At 43.6% G+C, this 27,389-nt stretch overlaps 1 protein-coding gene across 1 annotated transcript; it reads right to left on the bottom strand.

Annotated features, from left to right (window-relative positions):
• Positions 1–372: 372 nt before the first annotated feature.
• On the bottom strand, positions 373–27,389 carry SYDE2 (synapse defective Rho GTPase homolog 2). Its single transcript, XM_058030097.1, has 7 exons — positions 27,281–27,389; positions 23,210–23,902; positions 13,663–14,762; positions 10,713–10,839; positions 6,002–6,183; positions 4,909–5,140; positions 373–2,791 (listed from the first exon to the last, which is right to left on the bottom strand). The coding sequence occupies exons 1-7, from the start codon at positions 27,387–27,389 to the stop codon at positions 2,289–2,291; spliced, it is 2,946 nt and encodes a 981-aa protein (XP_057886080.1). The 3' UTR covers positions 373–2,288.

Genomic DNA, 27,389 nt, shown 5'->3' with positions numbered 1-27,389 from the left:
ACAGAGTTACAGAGCCCTCCTGGAGGAAAAGCTTACATGCATTCAAGAGAGAACCACCTGCCTCATCTGGGTTATTACAGGCAATGAAAGATTAATAAATAAATTTAAATGCAAACATCTTTCAAAGAGTGCTAATGGAGTAGTGGCTTGTTTTTAATTACCTAACTCAAACATTGGGTCAATCTGGACATGACAACAGAACAAAACATCTGAAAAGCTAAATGTCTTTATATAATTAATTCACATGTGCAGCCAGTGCAAATGGATGACATCAGTTTGGACAGGTTTAAATAATCACGAGCTAGGCACAGACAGATTTTGTTCTTAATTCAAATTTTATTTAGAATTTAAATTTATAGTTTAAAAAGTATGCACATTCTGTAGGTATAAAAGCTTAAAAAAATACATCAATTTATTGATAAATGCTTCAGGTTAAATTTACATTTTCATTCATATCATTATATTGCAATAATTGTTTTGCATCTTTTAACACTTATAAAAATAAATTAGTGAGATTGACTAACCCATTGGAACCATGCTAAAATAATTCCTTAGAAAAGAGGGGTGAAGTTTGCCATAGTAATTCTTAATTCCTTGCTACTGTAAATAAATAACTCTTCAATTAAGGAGTATAAGGAAGTACAGGTTAGCAGAAAAGCACTTACCCACAGGGTGAATGGAAAGCCATGGTGGGATGTCAAAAATCGTACCAAAAAAATGTAGAATTAATTTCTACCCTACCAGCTGGCAGCAACTGACCTCTGAAAATACCAAAGCCTTCTCAGCCCCACCTGCCCAAATCCCCCCTTCCTTGGGGGTGTGTATGTGACCTGTAGAGGACAAGGAATGACTCTGTACATCCTTTTGGTCAGAAGGACTATCAAAACACCTCTATACAATTTGGTGACTATTTTTACCTGAATCAAGAATGTGTTTCCTTAACAGGAAATGTTTAATGGCTCACCATAAATGACTAGAGATAAGAGAGGCTCTGACCAGATGGTGATAGCTGAATCTAATAAGGTCACAGTGAACTGCAATCCCACCCAAACTCCCCAGGAGTAATATCATTCCACCCCTTCAACCTCATGTGACAATTCTGGCTTCCATTTTTGGGAGAGTAATTTAAAAAGAAAAAAAAAAAAGTAACTGGCTTGGTGCTGAACTTGTATCTTGTATCTCCAGAGCCACAACCCTTTAGAGAGGGCTCAAATGCATCTAACTATCAGCAGTAGCCAAGAGTACCACAAGAAGAATACGTGAAACTCTGGAAAGAGAAAAACGTACCAAAACATCAAAAAAACAAAGCAAGATGTTATAAAGAAAAAACAAAAAATAATTTTTGAAAAGTAAATACCTTCCAGACCTTCTTTATATGTGAAAAAAACCATGGAGGAAGAAACAAACAATGAAGAAAAAAAAAAAACCAAACCAAACAAACAGAGAAAGGGTGATGTGTGTGTGTGTGAAAGTTAATAGTCAACACCTGCAAACGGCTGTTCCTGCAATACACAAGGTCATTTACATTAATCATTCACCCTACCTTCTCTCCGGCCATGTTTCTGTGCATAAATCAAATGCAATGTATTACCCAAAGGGTAACCTTGTCCTGGCATCACTGAACATTCTTCCTGGAAATGGGAACATTTCATAATTTTGAGACCTTTCCTTTACAAAGATGGCTACAGACACATGCACATTTATACATAGATATATACAAACAAGGTTAGAAAAATATTTATTTTTGCTTGTTTAAATAATTACTGAAAAGTGTTAATACAGTAATACGTTAATATTTGTACAATTAAAACTTTATATATAAATATTATATAAAGCATTTTTCATAGCAGCCATTGCATATATAGTAAAACAAGTCTATCTGAAGTCCCTGCTGCAAAACTCAGGCCAAGCAGCGTTCATCCTCTTCTGAGAGGAACATCTGTACCAGAGCCAGGAGTTCAGGAATGAGGAATTCTGCTGCCACTGCCAGCAGAGATGTTGCTTTATCTTCTACCAGGTACTGCCCAGGCCACCTAAGTGCGTAGTGTTTTTGGGGAGAAACGTCACTATGTGGAATCACATTACAGCCTAAGCTTGGCTCCAACACAAATCAGGACAACACCTTCCAGGAGAAAGGCAGAAACATTATGGAATGGCTTCAAATGTGCTAACACAAGGTGGGCCATGGCCTTACCACGGGGTGCTCAGGGGCACCATCACTCCTCACTCAGCCAGGGAAGCCCAACAAGGGGCACGGAGGCACAAGGAGATGTCGTGCAGGACAGGATTTAATAACTCATATTTAGTTTGTTTTTATTGAGTTCCCTTTCCAGGTTTCCTATGAGAGTATCAATACTTTCCTGCAGGTCCTTGAGGTGTGCTCTGTGATCCACTGCAGAGTCCATGGCTGGCACCGCCAGGCAGCTCCCACAGGGGAGGTCTGTGGGGCCGGGCTGCGGGCGTCCCGCGGGGCCGTCCGGCTCCTCGGCCCTGCCGCTGTCCTCCCCGCTGTCCGTGCCCTCGGAAGGGACATCATCATAGTCTGCCTCCCCCAGGCAGTCCCTGGGGCTTAACAGGTAGTTCTCCCCACAGCTGCTCCAGTCCCCAGCATAGCGGTTGCTGGACGGGCTGTCGAGGCCGGCTGGCCTCGGTCTGAGCACCCCCGACATGTCGGCACTGCTCAGATTCAGCACCTGCGGTCTCTGCCTCTTGGGCCTCAGGTAATTCAGGCAGGAGGAGTGCTCAGGAAACACACTCAGATGTGCTGGCTCTTTGGCAGGCGAGTGATGAACTAGAAGAGAGAAGTTAAACCAGTCACAACTGAACCCATGCTGCAAGACAAAAGTCCATGGCAGCTGCCCACTGTCACCCCTCAATGTCCCACTAAGCATGCACGAATACATGCAATCTTACAGCCAACACATTGCACACTTTTTGCCATTGTTTGATATAAAATAGTTAGGAAAAACTACTTTTTTCCTAATTTGAAGATTCATGCCAGATTCAAATTACAGTAGAGAAGCCTTTCTAAAAGTAGAAACTCCCAGAACACCAATTAAATTAATTTTATGAGTTAATCACCATTCAGCTCTGGTCAAAGAAAAGCCAACTGCTCAGTTCACACACTTCACCCAGGCTAAGGAGTAACAGAAAGCAGGCACAGCAAAAGAGGTTAAAACACAACAAAAAACCACCTCTGAGAAACCCCTAGAGAAGCTGACAACACATTGAGCTGAGCTCTCGTGCTTCTCTTGTGCCCTGATGCTCTGTGCTACTGAAGGAGCTCCCCTTCAGTAATTTCTCTGGGCAGCACAAGCAGAGGAACACTCACACGGGTTTGCTGGCAGGGTTGCCTGAGCTCACAACTGCCCAGCACAGTCCCTGACAGGCTCCTCTGCTGTGACCTGCCGCCCAAGGCAAACAGCTCTGCTCTGCTCACTGCCCTGGGCCTAGTAAGTATCTGAGCTGCAAAACTTCTGGTTTATACACACCACTGCTTCTTGTAATGAGCAGCACAGACTTCCTATTCCCATTGACCACTGAAAAGGCAGTGCACACAAACCCATGCAGCTCACCACGTGAGCCCCTCCTTGTTAGACTCCCCACACGCAAGCACAAAGCTTCAGTCCTGAAATGTGCCCAATCCTTCTCCTTCTGGACCCACAGTAAGGCCTCTCCAGGGGATTTTGCTTTATGTCTTGCACAGTAACAAGCAATAACTCTCACTGCTTTCCCCCCCTTACTATAACAAACCTCTTCTGTTTAGACTGTGCTCCATTAAGCGAAGGGCCATGGGTTAACAATAACTTGCCAGTGTTACACGGGCTGGCCAAACAAGGCCTATTTGTTTTCGCCTGGAAATATACGGAAATTGAAGGATTGCACAACACGTTGGTTATCAAGCTGTCTCAAACTGCAGGAGATTAAATATAAGGGACCAGACTGTGATCCTTCCATTCAATCCAAGTGTGCTGTTCACCCTATGTGGTATTCACCTACTCAGGTCCCTGCATTTGTGTTTTACCTCTCTTTTAACACAATATCCTGCACAGTTCTTGCAAGCCAAGGGATAGGACTCAGCTTTTTCTTCTAAGTGAAGGAAAACTCTACTACTTACCCTACTCCTACCCTCTTAGGGCAATACACACTCCCATGGGCAGAGCTGCATCCACTTGGTTTTGCAGCCCACAGCAGCCATGCCATAACCCATGCCCAGGGTTTCAGGATTAGTTTCTGCACAGTGCTTGCTGCCCAAACAGCTCTCGGTCTCCCTCTTCCTCCATCTACATGCCCCACCTCTCCTGCATAGACTCACTCATCTAACTGAAAGCTTCTATTCATTTTTGGTGATCAGCAGCTTTGGAGCTGCCCACCTGCAGCTGACAAGTGAGCAGCAGCACCTTCAGTCACCTCAAACCCATCATGGAGTAGCAACATTTTTCCTTATTCAAAGCTCTGCAAAAAAAAGTAGAAGTTGCAGACCCCTTACTCTAAGGATATCTTCAACTCTGCCAAACTACAAGAATGGAAATAAATTAACCCTATCAGGTCAAAGCTGAAGAGCAGGGGAAAAAAATCCTACACTTCTCTAATATAGATGTGGAAACTTTAATGTCACTGAGTTAGTGTTTTCTACTGTCTTTACTCACATAAATTCTTCACTATTTCTTTCATTATACTCAAACACTGCCATATGGTAAGAAAGTAATTAAAGCAACAAACTTCCCATTTAGCAAAGTGCCCAAATAGAAACTGTCATCATTTCTTTAGATTAACAGTGATGCCACAGTAACTCACATTTTAAGAATTCTGATACTGCTCAATCATCCTGTGAATTAATGTACAGTGTCACACAGTGCAAACACACAGCAATGGTTTGATTTTTTTTCCTTGATCAGATGAAAGTACCTGGCCACAGCTGCAGTAAATAGTGAAGAACCTCTATGTGCTTTTTGAAGTCCAGGGCAGTAGCAAGCTCCTCTGAGTCTGTGAAAACTCTGTTGTTATGGTTGGTGGTCTCCTGCCTCTGGCTCAGTAACACAGGGCCAAAGCACACAGCTAAATTCTGGCACGTCATCTTATTCACTTCGTGGTAAGAAGCCACCAGCTTCAGGTGATCCAACAGCATCTTCAGGGTAGCCTAAAGAAACAAAATACTGCTCAGGAAACCAAACACTAGACAACAGTGGAGCTGGTCACAGCTCTAGAGGGAAAAGATCAAGGCTGATAGCTCTGGTTTTACCACCAACACTCATCAACAGAACATCCAAGTGCTGAATTAGAAAAGCTGTATTTGACTATGACAGAGCAGACCAATTAAGAGAGAATTTCTGGTAAGACTCAGTTTGTTTCTTATCTAAACTCATTTTCACACGGATGAGTTTTCTCACAATACATCAGGAAGGGAGGAGAGGCTGCAGAAGCAGTAGAGATGATCCAAGTACATTAGAAAATAAAGAAACCCTCGAGATGATGTCAGCATCTGAACAAACTTCCAGGTAATTCCAGATACTGTGAAGGCCCCTTGCTCCCTCTCTCTCCCCCCCCAGAAGGGGCTGTGGTTTGTGGTGCTACACAGGAATTTGGCAGGTAACAGTGCACAGCTCTCTGCACAGCAAGGGAAGCAAAGGCTTTATTGCACATACTTAAGAAACAGGAATGGATTTGTCCAGGTAATTCCAACACACAGATCAGAGAGCTCTGCAGAACTGGAGCAGGACAACACATGGGAATTATCATTTATCTGATCTTGTAAAAGTAGAGATCACAGCCATTCATTCAGTTTTAAAGAAACAATTTAAAACGAAAACTAGAGCAAGTCCAGCAATGCAGACCCTCCAATTCACTGCAGCATGGAACTATTTCACACATGTGGAGCATCACAAATGCAAGTGAACCACTTGATCTGATAAATAGTTCTGAGACATTTTATATCCAGTGTGAAAATGTTCCTTTAGTTTCTGAATCTTGTGATTTACTTGAATGTGCTAACACGACTCACCTTCTCAACATCTGGCAGGCAATCCAGAAGGGCTGCTGTGTGCTCAGAGTCACTTGGGTCATTCTCACAACCACTGGCTGTCATTTTCAAGGGATTTTTCACCATTGCATCCAACACTGCTTCATAGAGCTGCTTGGTTATCAGGGGAGAGGGCAGCTCTCGCAGATAATCCTTTAGGACACCTAATGGGACACAACAGCTGCCTTTAACAAGCTGCAGATTCCCTTTGCAGCAATTTTTGGGAGCATTAAAGTACATCAACTGCACTCATTACACAAGAAAATCTTCTGTGTCAGTGCCAAACCTGGCACTCAGGAGTGAGGGATGGGAGGACAGCACCAAAAGGGCACAGCAAAGAGGGGCAGGAGCACAGGGCTGCTGCATGTGCAGCAGTGAGGACACTGGGCACCAGGTGAGCATCTCCCCAAGCTTCCCTCCTTCAGGGTGAGGGGAGGCAAGGAAAGGACTCAGAGCAGTCCACCAGCAGAGTATTCAAGGAAAGGAGCTCCTACAAACATCAAAGTCCAGCTTTTATACAAGCCTATCAGTTAGTTTTTCTTTTCTGTTTATTTTCAGCTATAAAATGATGAGCAACCATCCCAGTGCCAGGGGCACATACAGCAAAGCACATGGTGCCTTCTCACCCAGCCAAGAGAGAGAGCCACCAGCCCCCTGCTGCCCCAGCACACCACTGCCTCCAGCTGTGACAGATGTGATCCACATCCCCGGGAGGCACTGCCTCAAGTGCCCAGCACCGAGCCCTCCCTGGGGCACAGAAATACTGCAGCGTTTCTGCAGCTGGGTGTGCTGGGACAGAGGCTGTTTCAGCGACTGCAACAACCAGGCAAGCACCTCATTAACACCTGTTCTTTCCAAAGAGGAATTGAGGTTTGCATTCTTGTAAGCTGGCTTTGGAACCTGGCTGATCCTTCATTTTGAGAGGGGTTTCAGTGATAAAATAACCCAAAATATTAAGGCTTCTAACAGCAGTCTCTGGAAAGGGCATAGCAGGCGGCTATCGAGGACCAATATCCAATACAACCAACAAAAAATTGAAGGAAACAAGTCTGCTTCCCAGCAGTTTTCATTTTCCTTAAAAATTTGCTTTCTGTGCCATAAATATCTACTAATTTTAGCTAGATCACAACTACATTTAAATACTTTGTTAGGAAGAAATGCTGGACTAAAAGAAGCTGTTCAAAAGTAGGTACTGCAGTTAACAAAGCAGCCTGTCCTCCAAACAGGTAAAGTTTGAAAGGCAGATTTTTTTAGCAGGCCCTCCTCACAACCTTGTAAAATCTCACATCACAGCAATTACCATCACACTGTGCCATTTAACAAAGCAACAGTTTTCATCAACTCAAGCCTGTGTAACAGAGCTGTAAAATGAACTGCACAGGGTGGGCTTTGTTACAAGGCAGTTTCTAACAAAGTACAGGGAACAGAAGTTAACATTTTGTCCTTCACGTGCAGAACGCATGCAAGAGTTGTCTTCTACCTATATAAATATTTTTATTTAAAAAGAATCCTGCCCTTGCAGCAGTGCCCTGAACCTGAGCTGCCCAATCACCTCCTGCTGCAGCACAGCCATGGGGCAGCCAGGCAAAAGCAGCTCTGCAGACACCACACGGCCTCCAGGAGCTCACTCTGTGCTCAAAATGGGAACATCCCCTCAAGAACACAAAATATGACAACAACCAATTTTTCCTGAAAAAATATTTCCCCTGGTGTTTTGGTGGGATTTTTTTGTTTGCTTTAAAAAGAATATGCACTTTTGGTACTTCTCCACTAAAGTGGCTAGTTTTTGTTTAGTAACTTACTCATATTCCTCCCTTCCCACCAAATATTTTTTCTTCCCTGAATTTAGAGGCTCAGGTTCCCTATGTGGATTAGCTGGTTAAAATATTTATGAAACAAATGTGGCAGATGCTGATGCTGTACAACATATCTGGGATATTTTCTTTTTTTCATAAGCAAAATATTAGCAAGAGATGCTGACTTCTATCAAGATCTCTGTTGTTTCAGTTGTGCTTTTTTTGGAGGCAGAGGCTGAAATTAAAACCAGCTTACAGTAGGAAATTATATGTTCTAATCAAATTAGCTTATACTAAACACAACTGTCTATTAATAATTATTTAGCAGGAATTCCTGCAATAGCATCCACAATCATAGGACTGCCACCTGCCAAAGGACTTTCTCCTGTCCAGCTCCAGATAGCAGGATGGTTTGAGGGCCATGAATGCCCCTTGACCTTTCTAAATCCTTTTGCCATTCACTCAGCTAAATTAGCCCTCTAAGAGGCTGCTGTTATTTTTTTTCCATCAATCTACGCTTCCTGCCGCTGCCAGCCCACTAGCACATTCCTCTTGACACAACCACACACAACAAATTTAGACAGAGAGCAGAAATTGCCATCCACTTCATTAATTCCTCATTTTTCTGACCCACTGAACTGTTAAGAGCATTGCAAGCTTTATGCAGAGATATGAATTCACGTGGATGCCAAGAGACACGATGCAACATGGCTACAGGTCAGTTCCATGAACTGCCTGCACGCCTCAGTTTGGTCCATGAGCCCACTTCATTGTGTGTCAGCTTGTGCCAATCCCAAGAGTATTTCTCACTCAAGATTTAATAATTGATGTTCATTCTTTAGTCTTTGGAGAGCTGTCAAAAAAAATATTATTCATCTTTTTGGAAAGGAGCGCTACTCAAATTTCAAAAAGGACATAAGGCAGCACTTCTCTTCAAATCAGCCAAGATTTATGCTGAGGATTCATATTCTGTGGAACACATGTTTTGGCTGATAGAAGTATGAATCATGTGCATCAGCCCCAGCATTAAGTAATCAGGGGAAACATTCCCTCTCAACCCAACTCCCTAAGCACATGCAGTGAGTTTTGTGGGCTCTCTTATTCCTGGCACTAGGCACAGTGGCTAACTCAGCTGTCCACAAAACTGCAGTTTCTCCTGTCAATCCACAGCAGGCAGCTTCCCATAACTGCAGTGGCTGCATTTGGTCAGTGGAAGGTACAGATGCCAAGAGCCCTTCCCTCCCTGCTCCCCAGCCCACAGAGCCCCCACAGTCAGTCCCTGCAGCACAACGCTGACACAGGCACTGCAGGCACCTGCACAGCACAGCTGCAGGGCTACCAGGGCAAAGAAGCTGCAATTCCTTACAACTCTTTTCCCTTGTAAGGAAAGCAGCATGTAAGCTAGCTCTTGCAAGAGAAGGCAAACTAAAGGACACCCAACAGACTTTCTGTAAGGCAGAAAACAAAGCTGTGGTCTTTTCACTCTTGCAATGCAAACTCTGGATGCAAAATGATTTCATGGAACAATCTGATATTAGAAGTTCTCACCATTTTTTCTCATTAATTTATTTGTAAAGAGAAGAAAATGACCCAGTTTAAAAGATCATTTATACTTTTTACCTTTACTGGACACCCCAGTTATAAAAACTGTGTAACATCAGAGTGAAACACTGGTGGGTTAAAGGCTGGACTTGATGATCTTAAAGGTCTTTTCAACTTAACAATTCTATGACTCTATAAATACAAGTTTCTGATGGTGACAATGCTGGTACTTATGAACAACACTGAACACACAGCAAAATCAGCCAAGGCAAGTAAGGCAAGCTGACTGGCTGCACACCCTGAACCAAGAGGTTTATGGAACTCAGTAAATGTCATCGGGTAGCATCTTCTGATATGTTGTATCATTATAAAATGTAATTAATAAAATTAATTCCCAGTACATTGAAATGAAATAAACCTCCAAACAGGGTATAACTCTTCTATACAGCTGGATGTTGGCTATTACATGAAAGGGTTTTGGCACAGAAAATTTACACCCCAACTACTGTTACAATTTCCATCCCTTGATATACAGGCAGTGAATGCTTCTGACTAATTTCTCAGAGCAACTGGCTTACTCAGTGATGCCTGAAATTAGATCAACTTTAGCTTACATCAAATATCAATAGTTATAAAACTGTTCCAGTTTTTAGCAAACCAGAAAAACCTCAACAACTGACTTCAGTTCTGCAGTGCAACTCCTGTGAAGAGAGCCAGGTACGGAGCTGATGCAGACAGGCTGCCCAGGAGCAGCCTTACCTCTGCCTGGAGCTTGCTGAGTGACACCAAGTGAAGGGCCACTCCAGGGAGCAGGAGAAAGCCCAGCAAGGTTTTAAAAAAGCAGTGATCAAATGAAGGCACTTTCCTGCAGTTCTAACTAGCCTGCACAATACAATGGGAAATCTGCTTCCGTATCTCCTGCAGTCTCCAACATAAAGGGGAGAACAGCTGGTCCAAGGCAGCCCTGGGTCACGTGGTGAGGATCCACAGCAGAGCAGACAGGCCTGATCACAACCAAGCTTTTCCAGATCTTCTCCAATACAAACCAATGGCAGAGGTTTAACCAGCTCCAGGACCCCAGCTCCTTTCAGACTCCCACTTCCCTCTGTACCTGGTGGAATAGCTACTGAAAACAGGTCCTTCCATGTCTTCCCCTCCCTAAAAATCACTGCTGCTTCATCCATACTTACACATCCCCAAAGTAACTGCACTCATTCCCACCCAGCTTTCAGCAGAAGTTAAAAGCTTGTTAAAATGACAACAGAAAAAGAGTTCAAAGCACAATTTCCCCCTTTTAAAGGTACGTGAGGAACATGGCACAACCCTGTTGGAAGAAAAGCAAGTCAATGTGTTACCTGTTATGACATTAATATCAGGGTACTGGCTCTCACAGAGAGTAACAGCCTTGCTGTCCCTCTCAAACGCTTCTCGAAGCTCCTTCTTCACCGCTGCCGAGCCACAGAGCCGGTACAGCCCCACCACCTGCAAGCACAAAGCACAGCCATGTCAGCCCTGCCTGCCTGGGGACCAGTCACTGCACCCTGTGCTGTGCCACCAGAGAGCCTGAGAGCAGCAGCAGCTGGTGACTGCCATTGTGTGCTGTGCCATCAGAGAGCCCAGCAGCAGCAGTGGTGACTGCACCCTGTGTGCTGTGCCATCAGAGAGCCCTGCAGCAGCAGCTGGTGATGCCCTGTGTGCTGTGCCATCAGGGTGCCCAGCAGCAGCAGCTGTTTGGGAATGCAGCTGGGCTTGCACAGTTAGGCTGTGCCATCACCCCACACAGGACCAGACACCTCCCAGGACACAGGAGCCGGGAGCACTCAGAGAAGGATGCTCCTGTGTTCTCAACAGTCCACGTGCTGAGCAGTGTTTTTTTGATGTAACACAAGTCCTAAATTGGAATGGCTTAATGTTTTGCTTTTATGCAGAATCAGGAAAGAAATACAGATTAAGTATATATTTGCTTCTCACCCTACTTATGCAGATCATTATTTTTCCTGGCATAATTGTTTGATTATACAAAATAGAATTCAAACATCAGCAGAAAGAAGTGAGAAGTGTTTAGAGCTTTATGTAAGCAAAATTGCAGTACAAATACAGTCATTAATCATCAGCAGAAGAAAAAGTCACACAACTGACTCCATACTAAAAATGGGCAAAGTTACAAATCAATTAATATACCAACACAAACCCAAAATAAGTGAAAGCATTTTCCTACACTATTATATTATATAGTAAAAAATAAAAAATTTGGTTTTATACCTTTAACCAATTTCAAGAAAATTATGACTACTCCATTATTACACCTATAAGATGTTGTTTTAAAAGTTGCTAAGATGCTGACTTCCATGTGTTTCAAATTATATTAAAAATTTTCTGCAAAACAGCTATTATTTAGCATGCTTAAGGTGACAGGAGTGAAACCTGCACCATTCTTCAACTAAATGGCCATTTAAATCATGCACTTTCATGTATTGAAATTTTCCATTTTATCATTATTTTCATCAGCACCATTTATGTAAAGTACTACTATGATCTTACAAAACTAATTCTTAGAAATATTAATTTTATTTTAATTAGTATTATGGGCAGGTGTATTGAGCAGTAAAAGATTAATTCAAAACTACCATGGACTCAATACAAAAAATTATCCAAAACCAAGCCAAACAAAAGAACCCCACCTGTACTGTTTTAAAACCATGAGAATGAAGGTATGAAAGCAAAAGCATTTTTCTGGTCATACATTAACTGGAAAGTTACCCAATGGAATTCGTATCCCCCATTCTCAAGACCAAATATGACCTAGTATATGCCTAAGAAAATTTCTTTTAAAACTTTAAAGTTTCCTAATGCCACATCTGAAATTCAGGTGGAGATTATGCACCATGACAGTATTTCTAGTCTATAGGAAAGTCAAAAATGTCACACAAGCATGTGGTTAAAAGAAGTTAACAGTATATTTTGCAGTTTTGGTTCTCTCTGTGCAAATACAAAAAGAGATTTCATGCTTGTTGCGGTGCGAAAAGCATCAAGTACATTCAGATAACTCAAATTCCAATTGCTTCATTACCAGTGTTGCCTTGATTACCCAATATCATTTGCATGACTAGGTGCTAATAAACCCATAATAAAGTGCTGAAACCATAGGACACATATACTAGAAAGAATAAAACTTCTCTTTTCCAGTAATTGCATGTTAGGAGAAGTACCCACAAGAAAAATCTTGTGGGTAACACAGCTAATACCAATGATGACTTTCAGCAAAAGAGCCACGTGGAAGTTCCATTTCCCTCTATAGTTCATGACCTGGGTTATAAACAGCAGAGCTAATCTCATCACACCTGCAAGCATATCCAACCTGTCAGCAATTTAAAATAGTAACACTGGTAGGTGTGACTACTTCTCAGTCTCACCTGAGTGAGAACAGGTGCAAAACACAAGGAGGGCTCACGTACGCTGTGGAACAGCAGGCAAGAGTCCTCCCACCAGCTTCAAACTAATTGCCATGGGGAACATCTGAGCTTAAGACTGTGCATAGCCCTTCTTAACAGACCTCTTGTCTAGCACCCATAACCAGTGATGTTTTTCCATACCTCATTTCTCACGCATATTTTTATTCATTAGATTACATCAACCAATAATGGGATGAAAAAAAAAACCACTGGGCACTTTTGCTTTGCAGCACTCCCAATTTTGAGGACAACCTGTAGAAAGACAAGGAGCAGTGGTGTGAGGAAAGAACTAATTCAGCCCCTCAGGGACTCACCCTAATGCTGTGTACAAAGTGGTGACAGAGATGGGTCTCAGGCACACTGGCTTCAGACTGCACCAAAAGATGGGCTCACTGTGTCCCTGCACAGAGTGTCTCAGCTTTGGGTCTGAGCAAACACTCCACCATATCATTTTGGCATTTAGATGTGTGTCCCTACAGACTGACCCATGTCTCAGGGGTCAGACAATCTCAAGTTCTCAGCTGACCTCTGCTTTCCAAGGGTGACTCTACACACTGGGGGCTGCAGATTTGTTTCACAAACCCCACTCCTAAAGCTCTGCTGGGAGCAGTTCCTGTGAGCAAGTGTACTTCTCCTCTACAAAGGCCAAGCTGGAAGTGCTGACTGCACACAGTCCTGTTATTCTTCCCACATTACAATAGCCAGTGTTCAATACACACAAGAGCAAAGGAAAAAAAATTGACTTGTAAAGACGTTTTTAATTCCCCCCATTTCCACTCGCTATTTACACTGCAACAACAGCTATCTCTACACAGAAATATTGACAAAAGAGATTAAAAAACATGCACAGTACCTGACAGCCTCTCTTTTCAATCTCCAGAATGCATTTCTGCAACAAAAGTGGCACCATCAAGCCTGCATTTTCCTTCTCTACAACTTTCCGAGCATCCACCCCAAACATCACAGGCTCACGGTCTGTGTCAAGGCCATCAAGAGAGTTTTCCCACTGCTCCATGAGTGACAGCTTGACATAAATAAGCCCCCTGGGCTCCAGCTTGACAGCCAGCTGATGTGTTTTGGTGACCCGAAAGAGAGTGGGAAGAGCCACAGTTCCATGACAACACACTCTGTTTTTCCGTGGGGTGGGTTCCCAGCTGAACACCACCAGCTTTAAGTGCTGAGCATTTTCGATTTCTATGTTGAATGTGTGGTCCATGTCAAGAAATGTTGTCCTACATGTGAGCAGGGCAGTCCTTGCTTTGTTTACTGAGTCAACCTGTATTGCACAAAAGACATCTTTTGAGTCTATTCGTGGTGGCTTTAAGTCTTCAGCACCATAAAAGTGAATGCTCATGAGTCCAGAGATGTACTGAGAGCACTTGGGTTGATCAGAAAAGTTGTAGTGTCTGAAGGCATCGATATCTATTTCAGGTTTACCACTGTTACTTGGAAGGCTCTCCTTTCCTTTCCCACACTTGGTGTCATGTCTGTGTTTACCTGATTTTGTTATAAGTTCAGGTGAGTCACCATCACTGAGGTAACCACCTCTGTTGAAGGATTTGGAGCTCCTCAAGCTCTTCTTTTTGTAGGTGTGTTGTGAGGACACACTGCTGTCAAGATGGTAACGGCTTATGACATTCCTGCTGGCAGCTGTGGTGGAGTTTCCAGAAGAAGGCAAAGACACTGTATGGCTTGTATCCCGGCAGCTACTTTTCAGCAGGGAGGGAGGATTATCTGAACTACTATGGCTTGAACTTCCCTTCACACTCAGCTTCCTGCTCAGCTCTGGCAGCTTTTTCATTTTCATGGAAAGCTTTCTCACAGTCCTGGGAGATTTAATTCTATCAGGGAAAGGCCAGTTGATTGATCCGCTTTTTTTCAGGGGACTGGGACTTGGAGGAGAAACCTCTGTGGAGGGTATATCAGGTTTGCGTGCAAGAGCAGCTCCAAACCCTTTAGAAGGAAAGAAAAGGAATAATCATTTTCAAACTGCAATTCTCAGCAATGAAAAAATAAAACTTCAACTTGGGGAGAACATGTATGATTTGTCATAACCTGGTAAGTACAATTCCTTCAGACACCCTTCACTCATTCACTCAGATGTTCACAAGTGTTGAGAAAGCTGCGCTCTGCTGACTCAATCAGCCAGACTTGGCAATTCACTGTCAAAAGCCAGATTTGTTCTGCTTTATGGAGATGAAAGGGCCAGAAACTTCATATAAACAAATGAGCAATTGCACCCGCTGCATTCAGCTCGAGCCACTTGTGCTGCATCCCCCAGACAAGCACACACAGCCACATTCCTGGGGCACAAGTGCAAGGAAACCAGACTGAAAAAATCCTGGAAATATGGCAAAGGCACCCTTGTCTGCAGAGCAGTTAGCTACACAGCCAACACATCAGCACTGCCACTCTAATGTCTAGAGGAAGGACACTTGTCTCTAGGAAAGAATGTGGCTCTTTGTGTCCCTCTATTACCTCAAAGAGCCCTAAATCTCTCCTGTGTAGATGCAGATAGTCTCACACCTTTTCTTTCATTCTTCTCAGCCTCTCCTTTCTACAGCATGATGTAAGATTTATTCCTTCCAAAAGCTGCATCCTGCACTGCCTCATTTCACTGCTTGCCAGCAACCTTCCATGTTTCCTGGCACTACCACCCCACAAGAGTTTTTAAAGTTAGACAGCTCCCAAGTGACATCCTCACAGGAAATCACCCCCCTTTCAAGGTACCAAAAAGGAAAAAAAATATGTATCAGCAAGCACTGATGCTAAAAAGAGCAAAAGAAAAAATCCAAACCAACAACACTTCCTCAATTTAGCAGCAAAGAACAGTTAATTAAGGAACATAATTAGACATAAGCCAGTATTGCACACAGACAGGAACCTGTGGCTCACCTCATGCTCTAATACCCAAGAAAATGCAAATAACAAGTTTTGCTTAAGTCATTCTCACTTTTACCAGCATGAGGCAGCAATAACTGTAGGAAAATTGATCAATTTACCTTAGTTAAGAAACAATGCAGAAGGGAAGCTGAGGGAAAAATGATAGATATTAATAAAATTACATTATTACTTTCACTTAGAGTCACTTTTCCTCCCCTTAAGAAAAAAAGAGTGCCTCTTGCTAGCAACAGCCATCCCAATCACCATTTTCAAATGTTAGCAGCTCCCAAGAGGACTGGGCAGCCTCGCCTGTGCAGGCTGGGGTTCTACAGAGCCCCTAAACACACCAACCCTGTGTGAAGCAATTAGCCCAGGCAGCTCACAGACACTCAAACACCTTTATCCATCCATCATTCCCCTTTGCTAGCCACAGAAAAGGAGATTGCTTACAGCATATAAAAAGACAGAAAGAAGGGTTGTTTTCACAAGATGCTTAGTAAACCATACTTTAAAGGAGTTTCTCCTTCTGATTTGCCAAGGACTTGCTACTTTAATTCTAAACTAACCACTTCAAGTCCACAGCAAGTGATTCTTACAAGTGCTTTGTGCATTCAAATTAATTTTCACCACTGGACTGTAATGTACTTTTTATACTTCACCAAGCCTTAACAACTAAATCAGGCAATCTGGTCTTTGACCAAAGTCATCTGCTGTGGTTTTGGTTCCCTTGCCCCCTTCCAAGAAAAACCCTACAAAGGCTAGCTCTAGTCTCAATAGAAGTTTGGATTAAGTAACTTTTGCAGACGGTGGCTTAAAAGAGTACCTTTAGAAAAGGAAGTTTCAGTTACGAAGAATAATGCATAGAATCTGTTTTCCAGAGGAACAGAAGAAAATTCATTTAAACCTGCATCTCATGGAAGCAGTTCCCTTGCAGGGGCAGGGCTATTTCTAGCACGCCTGCTGTGCTTTTCTGGCAAGCAGCTAGTTAGAAATGTGGTGTTTGATAAAGGCAGACAAAGCCTTCCCTTGTACTGCAAATCACCGCACGGTCCCACTGGTGGGCTGGCGTGGAGCGCTCTATAGCAATCACTGCCACACTGCAGCCTCTAACATTAATCTCCCCTTTCTGTCAAAACTCTCTGGCACAGGCTTGCAAAAGCAAGCCAGCAAATTAAACTTCCCCCACCCCAACTCATTAAAACCAAGAGTCACTCTAACACTATGACTTTTCTGTGTCCAACTTGTGCTGCGTTCAGCAGCAAACAGTTAAAGTGAAATATGCGGCTGGAGGAAACTCAACAGTGGAGCATTATGCAGGATGGTATTCCCATCAGCACTGAGCCACATGTTGTTCCACTAAAGCCAGCAATGTGCTGAGGTATGCACGCAATTTTAAAAGAGTGTACATGACAGCTCTGAACAAGCTGCAGGAGGAGTTGTAGCACAATCCAATAACACTTCACTGCCCAGCCTACCCAGCTTTCTCACAAGGGTGACAGCAAAACTGAGTTGCACCTCTTTTCTCATCCAAGTTACAAGATTGTGCTGCAAACTGCAGACATTAAAAATATCCTTACAGAGGGGTGACAGAAGACAAAACATAAGAGGCACCTGTTGCACCAGGACAGCACAGGGATGGTCAGTTTTATATACACAGCTGACCATGTGTATGTAATGTTTATATTTTACAGTGAGAACACTCAACCCCTGGAAACACCCAGGGACGCGGTAGAGTCTTCACTCCTGTAGGATTTCAAGCTGCAGCTGCACAGGGTGGGGTAGGTGGTCTCACTTAGGCTCCTTGTTCCTCTGAAGGGTGAGCCAGATGATCATCTGATCCCTCTCCAGCCTGGGCTGTTCTATTATACTGCCTTTAATATATTTGCCTTGTGTCTTCTGACACTTCAGCAGTATGAATACAGAAAAAAAAAAAAGCTTTTGCAGGACAATGCAATCTAAGTCAAAACAAACAGACACCCTAAATAACAGTGTGTAACATCAGCTGTGGGTTCAGCTTGAGCAGAAAGCCACCCTTTACTTTGCTCAGCACTGTGGCTCTGTGAAAGCAAAGAGCCTTTCCATGGCCACAGAAACACGAAGAGCCCACAGTGCCTCACAAACCAGGCCCCTCTGCCCGCCCATCCATCCAGGTGTCCACAGGACAGTCACCAGTGTCCCCTCACTGCCCCAAGGGAAGAGAGGGCTCAGGCTCAAGCACCTCCAACACAGGCCTGCCAGACATGGGCAGTGATTCAGCACAGTAAACATGCTTGTCTGTCCCTGTTTAATGGACTTTATATGTGTCTGGGCACATTTATCACTGTCACATCCATTGCCAGCAACACATGCTGTTTTACAGGCACATTTGACTACCCTGTCATATATGCCACATTCCCCATTGCTTAAGATAGGGTTTCTGAGTTATTTTAAAGTTACTCAGAAAAACTGCAACTTATTTTTGGGGAACAAGTTGAGGTGAATAAGTTGGCCAGAAAGCTATCAGTTGCTTACTACACCAAGCTATTGAAGTATCAAACAGCCACTCTCACACCTAATGGAAATGCTGAGTTAATGTATTAAAAGTGAAAAAGCAGCAAATCAAAATAGAAGAGCCCAAATATCTCAAAACCATTCTTGTAGCAAACAATAGGTGAAAGAGGGATGTTTTTCTGTGGCAGAATCCACAAGAGATACTTAGCTGACACACTGTACATCAGCTCTACTGATGTCAAAGGCTGTTAAGTTTCTCAGGTGCAGGCACAGTTCTAGACCTGTCCTGATATAAAACTTCAGAGCAGAACTGTAAATGGCATTGAGAGAACAACTCATGATATATCAAATTGAAGCAACTTCAATTAAGATGTAAGGTAAGCATCACCTCTATCTACATCAGCAACTGGGCAAAAGAAAATTAAAAAACTAAAAAGCACTTTAAAAAACTGTGTAAAAAACAATTATTTCTATGTAAATCCTAATTACTTATCTAACTGAATAGAAGAATCTCTGCATTTAACATGTAAAGAAAAGTCTTTTTAACCTCTATATAAATGACTACTTTGACCAATGCAGTCCCTATCTCACATACTGCTTCAGCGTCAAGGAATGGAGAAATTATTAAAATGGTAAAAAAAAATCTCAGAATTTTGTAAAGATAGTTTGTTTTCTTTGATTACTATACACACTGATACTAATAAAGTTGTGATGAACTCATCAACTCAGGGATCACTTTTATGGGAGCAAAAGAGAGAAAATACATTGCTTAAAACTGAAATGGGAGGTGGTTACAGCACAGCCCCTCCAAGGCTCAGGCATGAGAGGTGAAGGGGGTGACCAGTGCCTGCTCCTCATCCGGGTGGTGATCCTCAGAGCATCCACCACGGGGTATCTCACTGCAGACAGGAGCAAGCACATGTAACAGCACTTTACTGACCAGATTTAAAGAGTTCAGTATCTCCAAAGCAGCATGAGTTTGCTGCAGATGTTTGAAACATCAGTGACCCTGCACAGGAACCACAGGCGGCTCTGCTCAGACGCTGGAGCCGCACCAAGGCACTCCAAGGCTGGAGCATGGCAGTGATGCCAGGCACTGCCTGCCCAGGCTGCTCTCATGAACATTTCCTCTCCTCACTGGGTCTCTCATGGCATGAAAAGCAGCTCTGCCCCTATTTACCCATCAGAGGATATTAACAGTTACTCAGGACAAATGAGAAACTGAAAAAGGCAATAACTACTTTGACAGAACTGCTCCCACTCCACAGTGTTACATCCTGTTGTTTCTCTCACCAGCAGGTCTTTATGGCATTGTCACCCCATGAAGCCAAGACAAATGCATGAATGAGCCTCTGACCTCCAAAAGCATGTGCACAAACTCCCCAAAAACCCACCTAAAAACTGGCTTCACCTCTGCAGGAAAAAGAGGGAGCAGAGGGACCTTTCTGCCAAATCCCTAACCATTCTGGTATCTCACACATTGTGCAACTATTTCACATTAATGCACTTCTGTCTTGTGAAACCAAAGCTCCTTGCACTTGAAAAACAGGTAAACCACAAAGCATCTTCCATCTGGGAAATAAGCATTAAATTTCAAAAATAGTAATTGTAACATGTGGAAGGAAAGGTGTAGAAAGCATTTGCTGCCCAGTACACTCTATGTATATTGCTGGAAGCTTGCCTGCAACATGTAAGCATGCAAAATATTTGCATACACTGGCCCCAAAAGATGTATTTGGAAACCAGGATAATGGTCACAGCCTAAGTGGAGAAAGAGCCCTGTAGTTTTAACAGGAATTAAGCCAAGTTCCAGTTGGCACATATCAGGGTTAAGTGGGAATATGGGATCCATCTTCACTTGCCATAACATTGGAAAGAAATTGTTTACAGTGACTCTTACCAGGATTTTCCACCCAGACAACTAACTCAAGTACAATTTTAGTAGCAAAAGCACAATCTAGTTCCTGGCAGCCTTCAATGCACCAATCCTACCAGGATGTCTCTCAGACACATGAGATGATTCCACTCCTTAGGTAGGCACTAACACCAACAGTTATCCTCCCCAAATGCAAAAATATTGTAAATATTGTAAGAAACAGAAGGCACTATTCAGAGCTCTGTGGTGTAAATCTGTCTCAGGAGCCAACATTACAAAGAGATGCTTTTCTTCAATAATTTGCAGGTGATACAGCAATAAAAACACACAGTTAAGAGCTCAGTCCTAAAGAGTTATAAAAAAAAACTTACTTCAACATTTTACAGTGAAAAAAATTCTCATCTTGCATTTGTAACAAAAAAAAGTTCTATTTTTCAATCATAACCATTTTGTCTGTGCAAAGAGACACATAATTAAAAACAGCCTCCAGGGTTCTTTCCACTTAAATTCTTCTCCCACAGACCTAAGACCCTAAGCTGGGCTGTTTCTACATTATTAACTTGGAACCAAGTTACCTTCTTACTCCTATCTTTTGAATGCATGTTATAAAGAAAATGCATTTTTTTTTCCCAAGCTCTGCTATAAGAGTGCCTTATTTCTAGACAGTTTCTTTTTTAAAGCCAACAAGGCTAGAATTATTCACTAAGGAATTACCTGACAAATCCTATTAACATAAATGGCATTTACTGTAGAAAGTAACCAGATTAATACCAGGAGCTAGCAATGTAAATTAAGACTATGGGACAAATTAGCACCTCTCCAACTATGATCCATTGTACTGGAAATAGTATTTCCAGTTACAGGAAATACCTATTTGGTGCTCTGTTTAGAAAGACCCACAATAACAGAATTCTATCATTTATTCTTTTCATAAAGAAATCTCCTGTCTAATAAAGACTCAAAAAAGCAAGCAAAAAGAAAAAAAAAAAGGCATTACTATTTTCACTCTACAAAGTTGGAAATCCAAGTAAGGCAAAAATTTTAAAGGTAAAATTGTTTCCATTGTCCAAAGAGCAAAATACCAAATGACAAAATAAACAAATATATTTATTTTCTTGGATTTTCTACTGCCCCACTTTTTTCTGTCTGTGCTTCCAGAAATCTAACATTTAGGCTCCAATGCTAACCAGTATTGACATATTATATATGACATCAATAAGAAAGGTAGGCAGACTTTTCCCCAAAGCTTTAATTTCTTATTTGACAGGAGTTACTGCTTAATGTACCAGCTCTCTGCAAACAGAGACATCCATTTCATACCAGCTCTATAATTCAAACAAGGTCCTATCACAAATAAAGTGAAATTGGCCATGGTGCCTTTCATGTAGTAATTTTATATGGATGAGCTGTCATTTTAAATTTGACTGAAAATAACTGTAGATACTTTAACTGGATTAAAAAGAACTAAGCCACTTCTCCATAATAAAGCCAATTACCAAGCAGCAGGGATCCACTTCATCATCAATTAATCTATTCAATGTGATCACCACCCAACACATGGAGAAGGAGAGCTGCATTTGAAGTACCTTAATTAACTAAATGCATAACAAACAATCAGGTGAAATTCGCAACTTCCTCCCAGGTTCAGGAAACTTTTAAATCAACAACTTGCTTTCAGAAATAAATGCAGTATGAAAACAAGTTTGACATTTTTCTTCTTACAGAAAGGGACTAACTTCTTTTAAAAAAGAAATAGTCACCCACGTATGGAGAGTTTAACCAACTAAGTGGAGCAGTTTGCAGGACACACACAGCTTTCCTAAATAACCACACTTAGTGACCTCTGCAAAGCATCTAGAGCCCCAACAACGTCAAAAATCTACCAAAGAACATATTATCTCATCTGTCTTGCAAGCAAATAAAACTGGTCTAGGTATTTAAAACAGCTATAAAGTGAGCTATTTGTCATAAATGCCCAAAAACTTTAACACACTTTGCAACTAAAAATATGCCTGTATCTGCAGCATTTCCATGAAAAGAACAAAATGTGAGCCCCAGAAGACCAAGAGTTTTTTCTTCTGCTGTTAACAGCAGTTGCTCTGGTGCTTTGAAAACAAACCCTGTTCCCAGAAGGAATATCTCTACACCAGGAATCCAGGCACAGCAGCTCCCACTACACAGGGACGTGGGGCCAGAGACTGCCAGGATGGGGACAACCCAAAAAGTTCCTCCAGAAGGCAATGCACACCTGGGCTCCCACACCAATGTTTCAGGTCCTTTCTGATGAACCAGGCAGAAATACAGGCTCTTAAATGTCAGTGTAAAGTGTAACCTTTCTCCAAAGAAAGAAACCTGGCATTCCCTGTCTCCTGAACTTTATGCTGTTTCTAACTTTGAATAGGACACTATAGTTAAGGTTGAGATAATATGAGGCACATAAGTAATTAAAAGTAATACCTTTTTGGAAAGGGTTGGGAGAGTTTTTTCTACTTACTTTTGTTTGGTGTGGTTTTATATTTGTTTGGGGTTCTTTAACAGACTGGGAAAAATCCTTAATATGATGCTGAATTCACACACTAATGGAATTATGGAAACGAGACTATCAAACACTCAGCCAAAGATAACAAGGAACAAAGAGACTGCCTTCTGAAAGTGAAAACCACTCTTCTGCAGTCTATTAGATTAGCCTGAGACAGTCAACAAGACAGTAATTACAGAAAGGGACGTGATGAATAGCATTTACATGGTCTACCAAAAGGTCTTTATTAAAAAGTCCCAGACAGCAAGTTAAAGAAACTTCTGCAGACATTAAGTAGCTTTGAGGCAGGAATCCAAGGCCAGGGCTAGACACCAGCTGACAAAGGAAACCCAGTGTGTCCTCACATTACCAGGCTCATTTTGTAAAACCTTTGTCTCCAGTGAGGTGGGGGCCAGAGAGAACCCAGGCCAAGCACACCTGGAGATGCCATGAACAAACTGACTGGGAAACAACTGTGCACCTCTGCACTTAGCAGGCATCAGCCTCACAACCTCAGTCACTTTCAATGCACTCGACATGCACTTCCACCAAAAGCTTACTTGATAACGTAAGAGGCGGAGAAAGAGAAAAGAGACATAACCAAGGAACACCTATGTTCCTGCTCAGTCTTACCTGTGGAAGGACACTTGAAGGCAGGATTGTCCTCTGCTGCTGGCACAGCGGGAGCCTTGCAGGCAAACCTCGGCAGGGGCTGCTGCGGGTGTTCCCCGGGCTGGGCGCCATCCTCCGGGCCGCCCTCAGCGGGCTGTGCCGCCCGGCCGCCCCCCGCACCCTCCGCGGGGCGTGCGGCTCCCTCATGGGGACTCACGGCCGCCCCAGAGTCACCCCCGGCGTGGGCTTTGTACCGAACCGATGGGGAGCCCCCAGCAACAAGGCTATTCACAGCAGAAGGGTGCACCCCGGGCAAGTCGGGCTCATCGTCTTCAGGGATGGGGTTGTACCATATTTCTCCTTCATCATCCGCGTCGCCGTCCTCGCCGCAGTCGGGGGCGGCGCTGCCCAGCGCGGCCGGGCCCGGCGGGGCGCAGCTCCGCGCCGGCCTGCTCGGAGCCCAGGGCACGGCGGGCTCCGGCAGCGGCACGGGAGACCTGGGCACCGGGACAACGGCCCCGGGCACTTCCTGACAGGCATCTTCTTCTTCCAGGGGAGGAGGGGGCCGCCGGTGGGTGCTCTGCTGCAGCCAGCTGCGTTTCTTGGAAACGGTGATGCTGTTCACCTGCGGCCTGTGCTCGGGCACCTCGCCGGCCTGGGGGCACTCGGGCTCCTTCCTGCTTCTCGAAGCTATGTAAACATTTTCTATGAAATCTGAAGGCAAAAGGAGAGGGAAACACAAATGTTTAGAATATCGTTTGGCTTTTGACAGATGAACACATTTGCTGTCATATAACACTTGCATCAGACCTCATCCAAAAGGACAAAAGATAAGGTGATATGAGCACAAAATTAGATTTCAGCCCATCAAGCAGAATGTGCACATAGCTAATAAAAAGCCAGGCATGTTTGGCTGTATTTTTAACACCACGTAATTTAGATAAATGGCAGTGAGATAGCTCTGCTGAAAGGTCATGCATACTTCCACAGAAATGGCTGCTTTTTTCTGCCAAGTTCAGGTGCAATCGGTCTGAAAAGTTACTACACAGTACTTCTCCAGTTTACTTATGCCAATGAAGAAACAGTCCCAATGTACTGCTTAAATGGCTACAAAATCCCCACATAGATTAATTTCTAGATTTCTGTATAAAGGTGATGAAATGTCCTACACCAGAACCTCCAGCCTCCTGTCCTTACCAGCTTTATCCAACAATTAAGACAGAAGCATCCCCTGATTTGGGGGGAATAAAACAAAACACACCATCATGAAAATAAGGAAGGAGGAAGAAGAAATGTAGACAAGTTTTTAAACAACAAAAATTTCACGCAAGAAGTAAACAAATTCCACTGACTGTTCCCAAAACTTGAGAGTTTCATTGAAGCAACAAACATTTAATTGTCCATGAAAAGTGCTGCTCACACTTGAGCCCCCTGTCAGAGCACAGCCAAGCTCCACTCAGCAGCAGTGCCATACCCCCCTGGCGGCAGCACATTGGGGAGCTGCGACCCCTGCACTAGGACTGGAAGAAAAGCTGCAAACACATCCAAATTAAAATCAGGGAGCAGGTCAGGTAACCCTCATGCTGCTCTGCACACCAGGACAACCCACACTGGGCTCACTCAGCCACTGAGGCTGAATGGGGGTAACTGGGTTCACATAAACAGACAACCTCTTTTCACGTGAAGCATCCTGCAACTGGATATTAGAGATGGAAGCAGCTATTCATTACTGCTTGAACATTATTCTTAGCAAAGAATTATTTTCACACCAATAATGGATGTTAAAATATGGGCACCTTTCTGGAGGACTCATGGAGCAGCTCAGTAAATCCAGCCAAGTTTGCTGTAGAAAGGGAGACATGAAAAAGACTCATTTGAACACCTTCCCTTTGACCCTCTTTTTAGGTTTGTACTTTAATGATAGAAGAGATCCTTGATAAGATCTGAAACACCACCATTTTATTTGATGAAAGATTCATCATTTGGTGATTTTTCAAAAGCATACAGTTTGCTTGTTCAGCTCAACTGCAGTGTTATCACTGTTTGTGATGAGAAGAACTAACTTGTTTCAAAGAATTAACAAAATTAATCATGCTCCTTCTGAAGCCTTTGCACTCCTCCACTGAAGTGCTTTGCTACACTTGGGGCCTAAGTCAGTCAGATAGCAGAATCTGAGGGAAATGTGCATGCAGATGTCTTGTCAAAGTTTCAGTGATTTGGCAGCAATCATGCTCCTTCCCCCACCCACAGCCTGGAAATGGAAGCATGCTGTTGTAATGGTTCCTCCTTACACACTGTCACACTACAATTTCACGTAAGAACTAACCAAAAGGATAGGAAACTAATCTGCAACAGGCACAGGGCTATGCCTACGTTTCCAAGAAGTCTCTTTGGGTCAGGGACTTCTCAGGCAGTCATTTTCCTGCCAGTGACAAATATCCCAAAGTCCTTGCTTCATTCCAAGGCTGGTCCCTGCTCTGGCGACATAAATAGATGGAGCATCCGAGAGCTGTATTTCCACAAACAAAAATATCTGCTACTTCCTGCTCTGCTGCACAAACACGGGTCCTTCCGCACTGCTTAGGGCAGGCTGCAATTCCCAAAACAACAGCTCCTGAGCAGCACAGTGTGCCTAAACACACACCCAGGGACACATCTGGTGTGAGCCTCAGGCTGCCCTTCAGCCCGAGCAGCAGAAAACTTTGTTTTCAACATCCACCCAGGTATCTCCATAACGAGCCATCTGCAAAAGCTTAGTGCAGAGCCATCAATGCAGAGCCTCCAGCCTCCTCCGCCAAGGCTGCCCACAGGGACACTCCACCTTCCACAGGACTCAGGACGATCCCAACTCATCAGCCACATGCTGCCAGAGGTCATCAATTGGAAATGCCCACTGAAACTTATCCACATTATACACTTACATCTCCCAGCTGCAGTTTCTGCAATTGCTAGCAGTATTTGCAAGCACTGCTTTGCCTTTATTCGAACTTGGCCCTGATCCTGAAAGCCCTTATGCCTGTGTTTATTTTAGTAACAAACTGGTTCACATGCAAGTATCTGCACAACCAGTGGTTCAATATCACAGAGCTAGTTTTCAATGTTGTTAGCTGTTACAGGAGTGAGTCAATTTTAAATAAATACAAAGCTCTGAAAGACATACAGGTCAGGAACATACTTTTTGTTCTAGAGTAATGCTTCATTCAGAAGAATGCTACCTACTATTAGCATTTTCCCATACTTATTTAATATTACATTTAATATAGTTAAGACCGTGTCTCCACACAAATACCAAACATGACAACAGTTCCTTTTCAAAAGGCTTCAATATGGTGTTCAAGAAAAAAAAAAAAAGTCAGATATTTCCTTCACCTTTCACTCCATTGACAGAAAAATTAAATAAATCAGTACTTCAAGTTAAGCTATAATAGTACCAACACGTGTATGCTCAGAAATCAAAGCTACAATGTTTCAACTTTACTGCAGTCAAAGCTGACCTTATGCCAACTCCGTGGGCACAGAAAATACTTCACCATGATCCCATGCCTTGCTTTGCAGATTGCATGGAAGCAGGGAACAGCTTTATCCAGCCTCTCCATATATGGATCAAACAACTCTCAGTTCTTCTGGCAGATATTTAAACACGTTCTCTTTCGCTAAGTTTCCTAACAAAAGTATAAGATACAACTACTATATATTCAAATGGAACACCGACAAAGCTGAAAATTGATCTGTAAGATTCCGAGTGCATCTTTAAAAAGCGAACAAACCAACCGAGCCCAGCGGGCAAACAGCAGCCGAGGAGTGACATGCAGATGTGGGAGCCAAGACAAGGAGCAGGGACGCGCACCCAGCGCTGGTCGGAGCGCCAGGAGCTCTCGCTTTCACGGAATTCCCGCTCCCAGAAGCAGCGCAGGTAGCGGTGGCACGCAGCCGCGGCCGAGGAGCCATCCGCGACCCAAGCTCCCGCCGGCCCCGGGCAGCGGGCACGGAGCATCCCGGTGCCGCGGGAGCCCCCGCCCGGCGCCGGCCGGCAGGTGGAGGAGCAGGAGCGGCCGCGGGCGGGCAGCCGGAGCCTCGCGGCCGAGCACTTACCCTGCGGGGCGCAGACCCCGCCGTGGCGGTGCCCGGCGCCCGCCGCCGCGCCTCGCTGGGACCTTCTGCCCCGCAGCTTGGAGAGCGTCCTGCGGAGCGGTTCGGCCAT

This window comes from Melospiza georgiana, chromosome 9 (genome assembly GCF_028018845.1).
Source record: "Melospiza georgiana isolate bMelGeo1 chromosome 9, bMelGeo1.pri, whole genome shotgun sequence".
In the NCBI taxonomy this organism is placed as follows: domain Eukaryota; kingdom Metazoa; phylum Chordata; class Aves; order Passeriformes; family Passerellidae; genus Melospiza; species Melospiza georgiana.
Note: the sequence above shows the minus strand (reverse complement) of the source record. Positions and strands in the feature narration are given on the sequence as shown.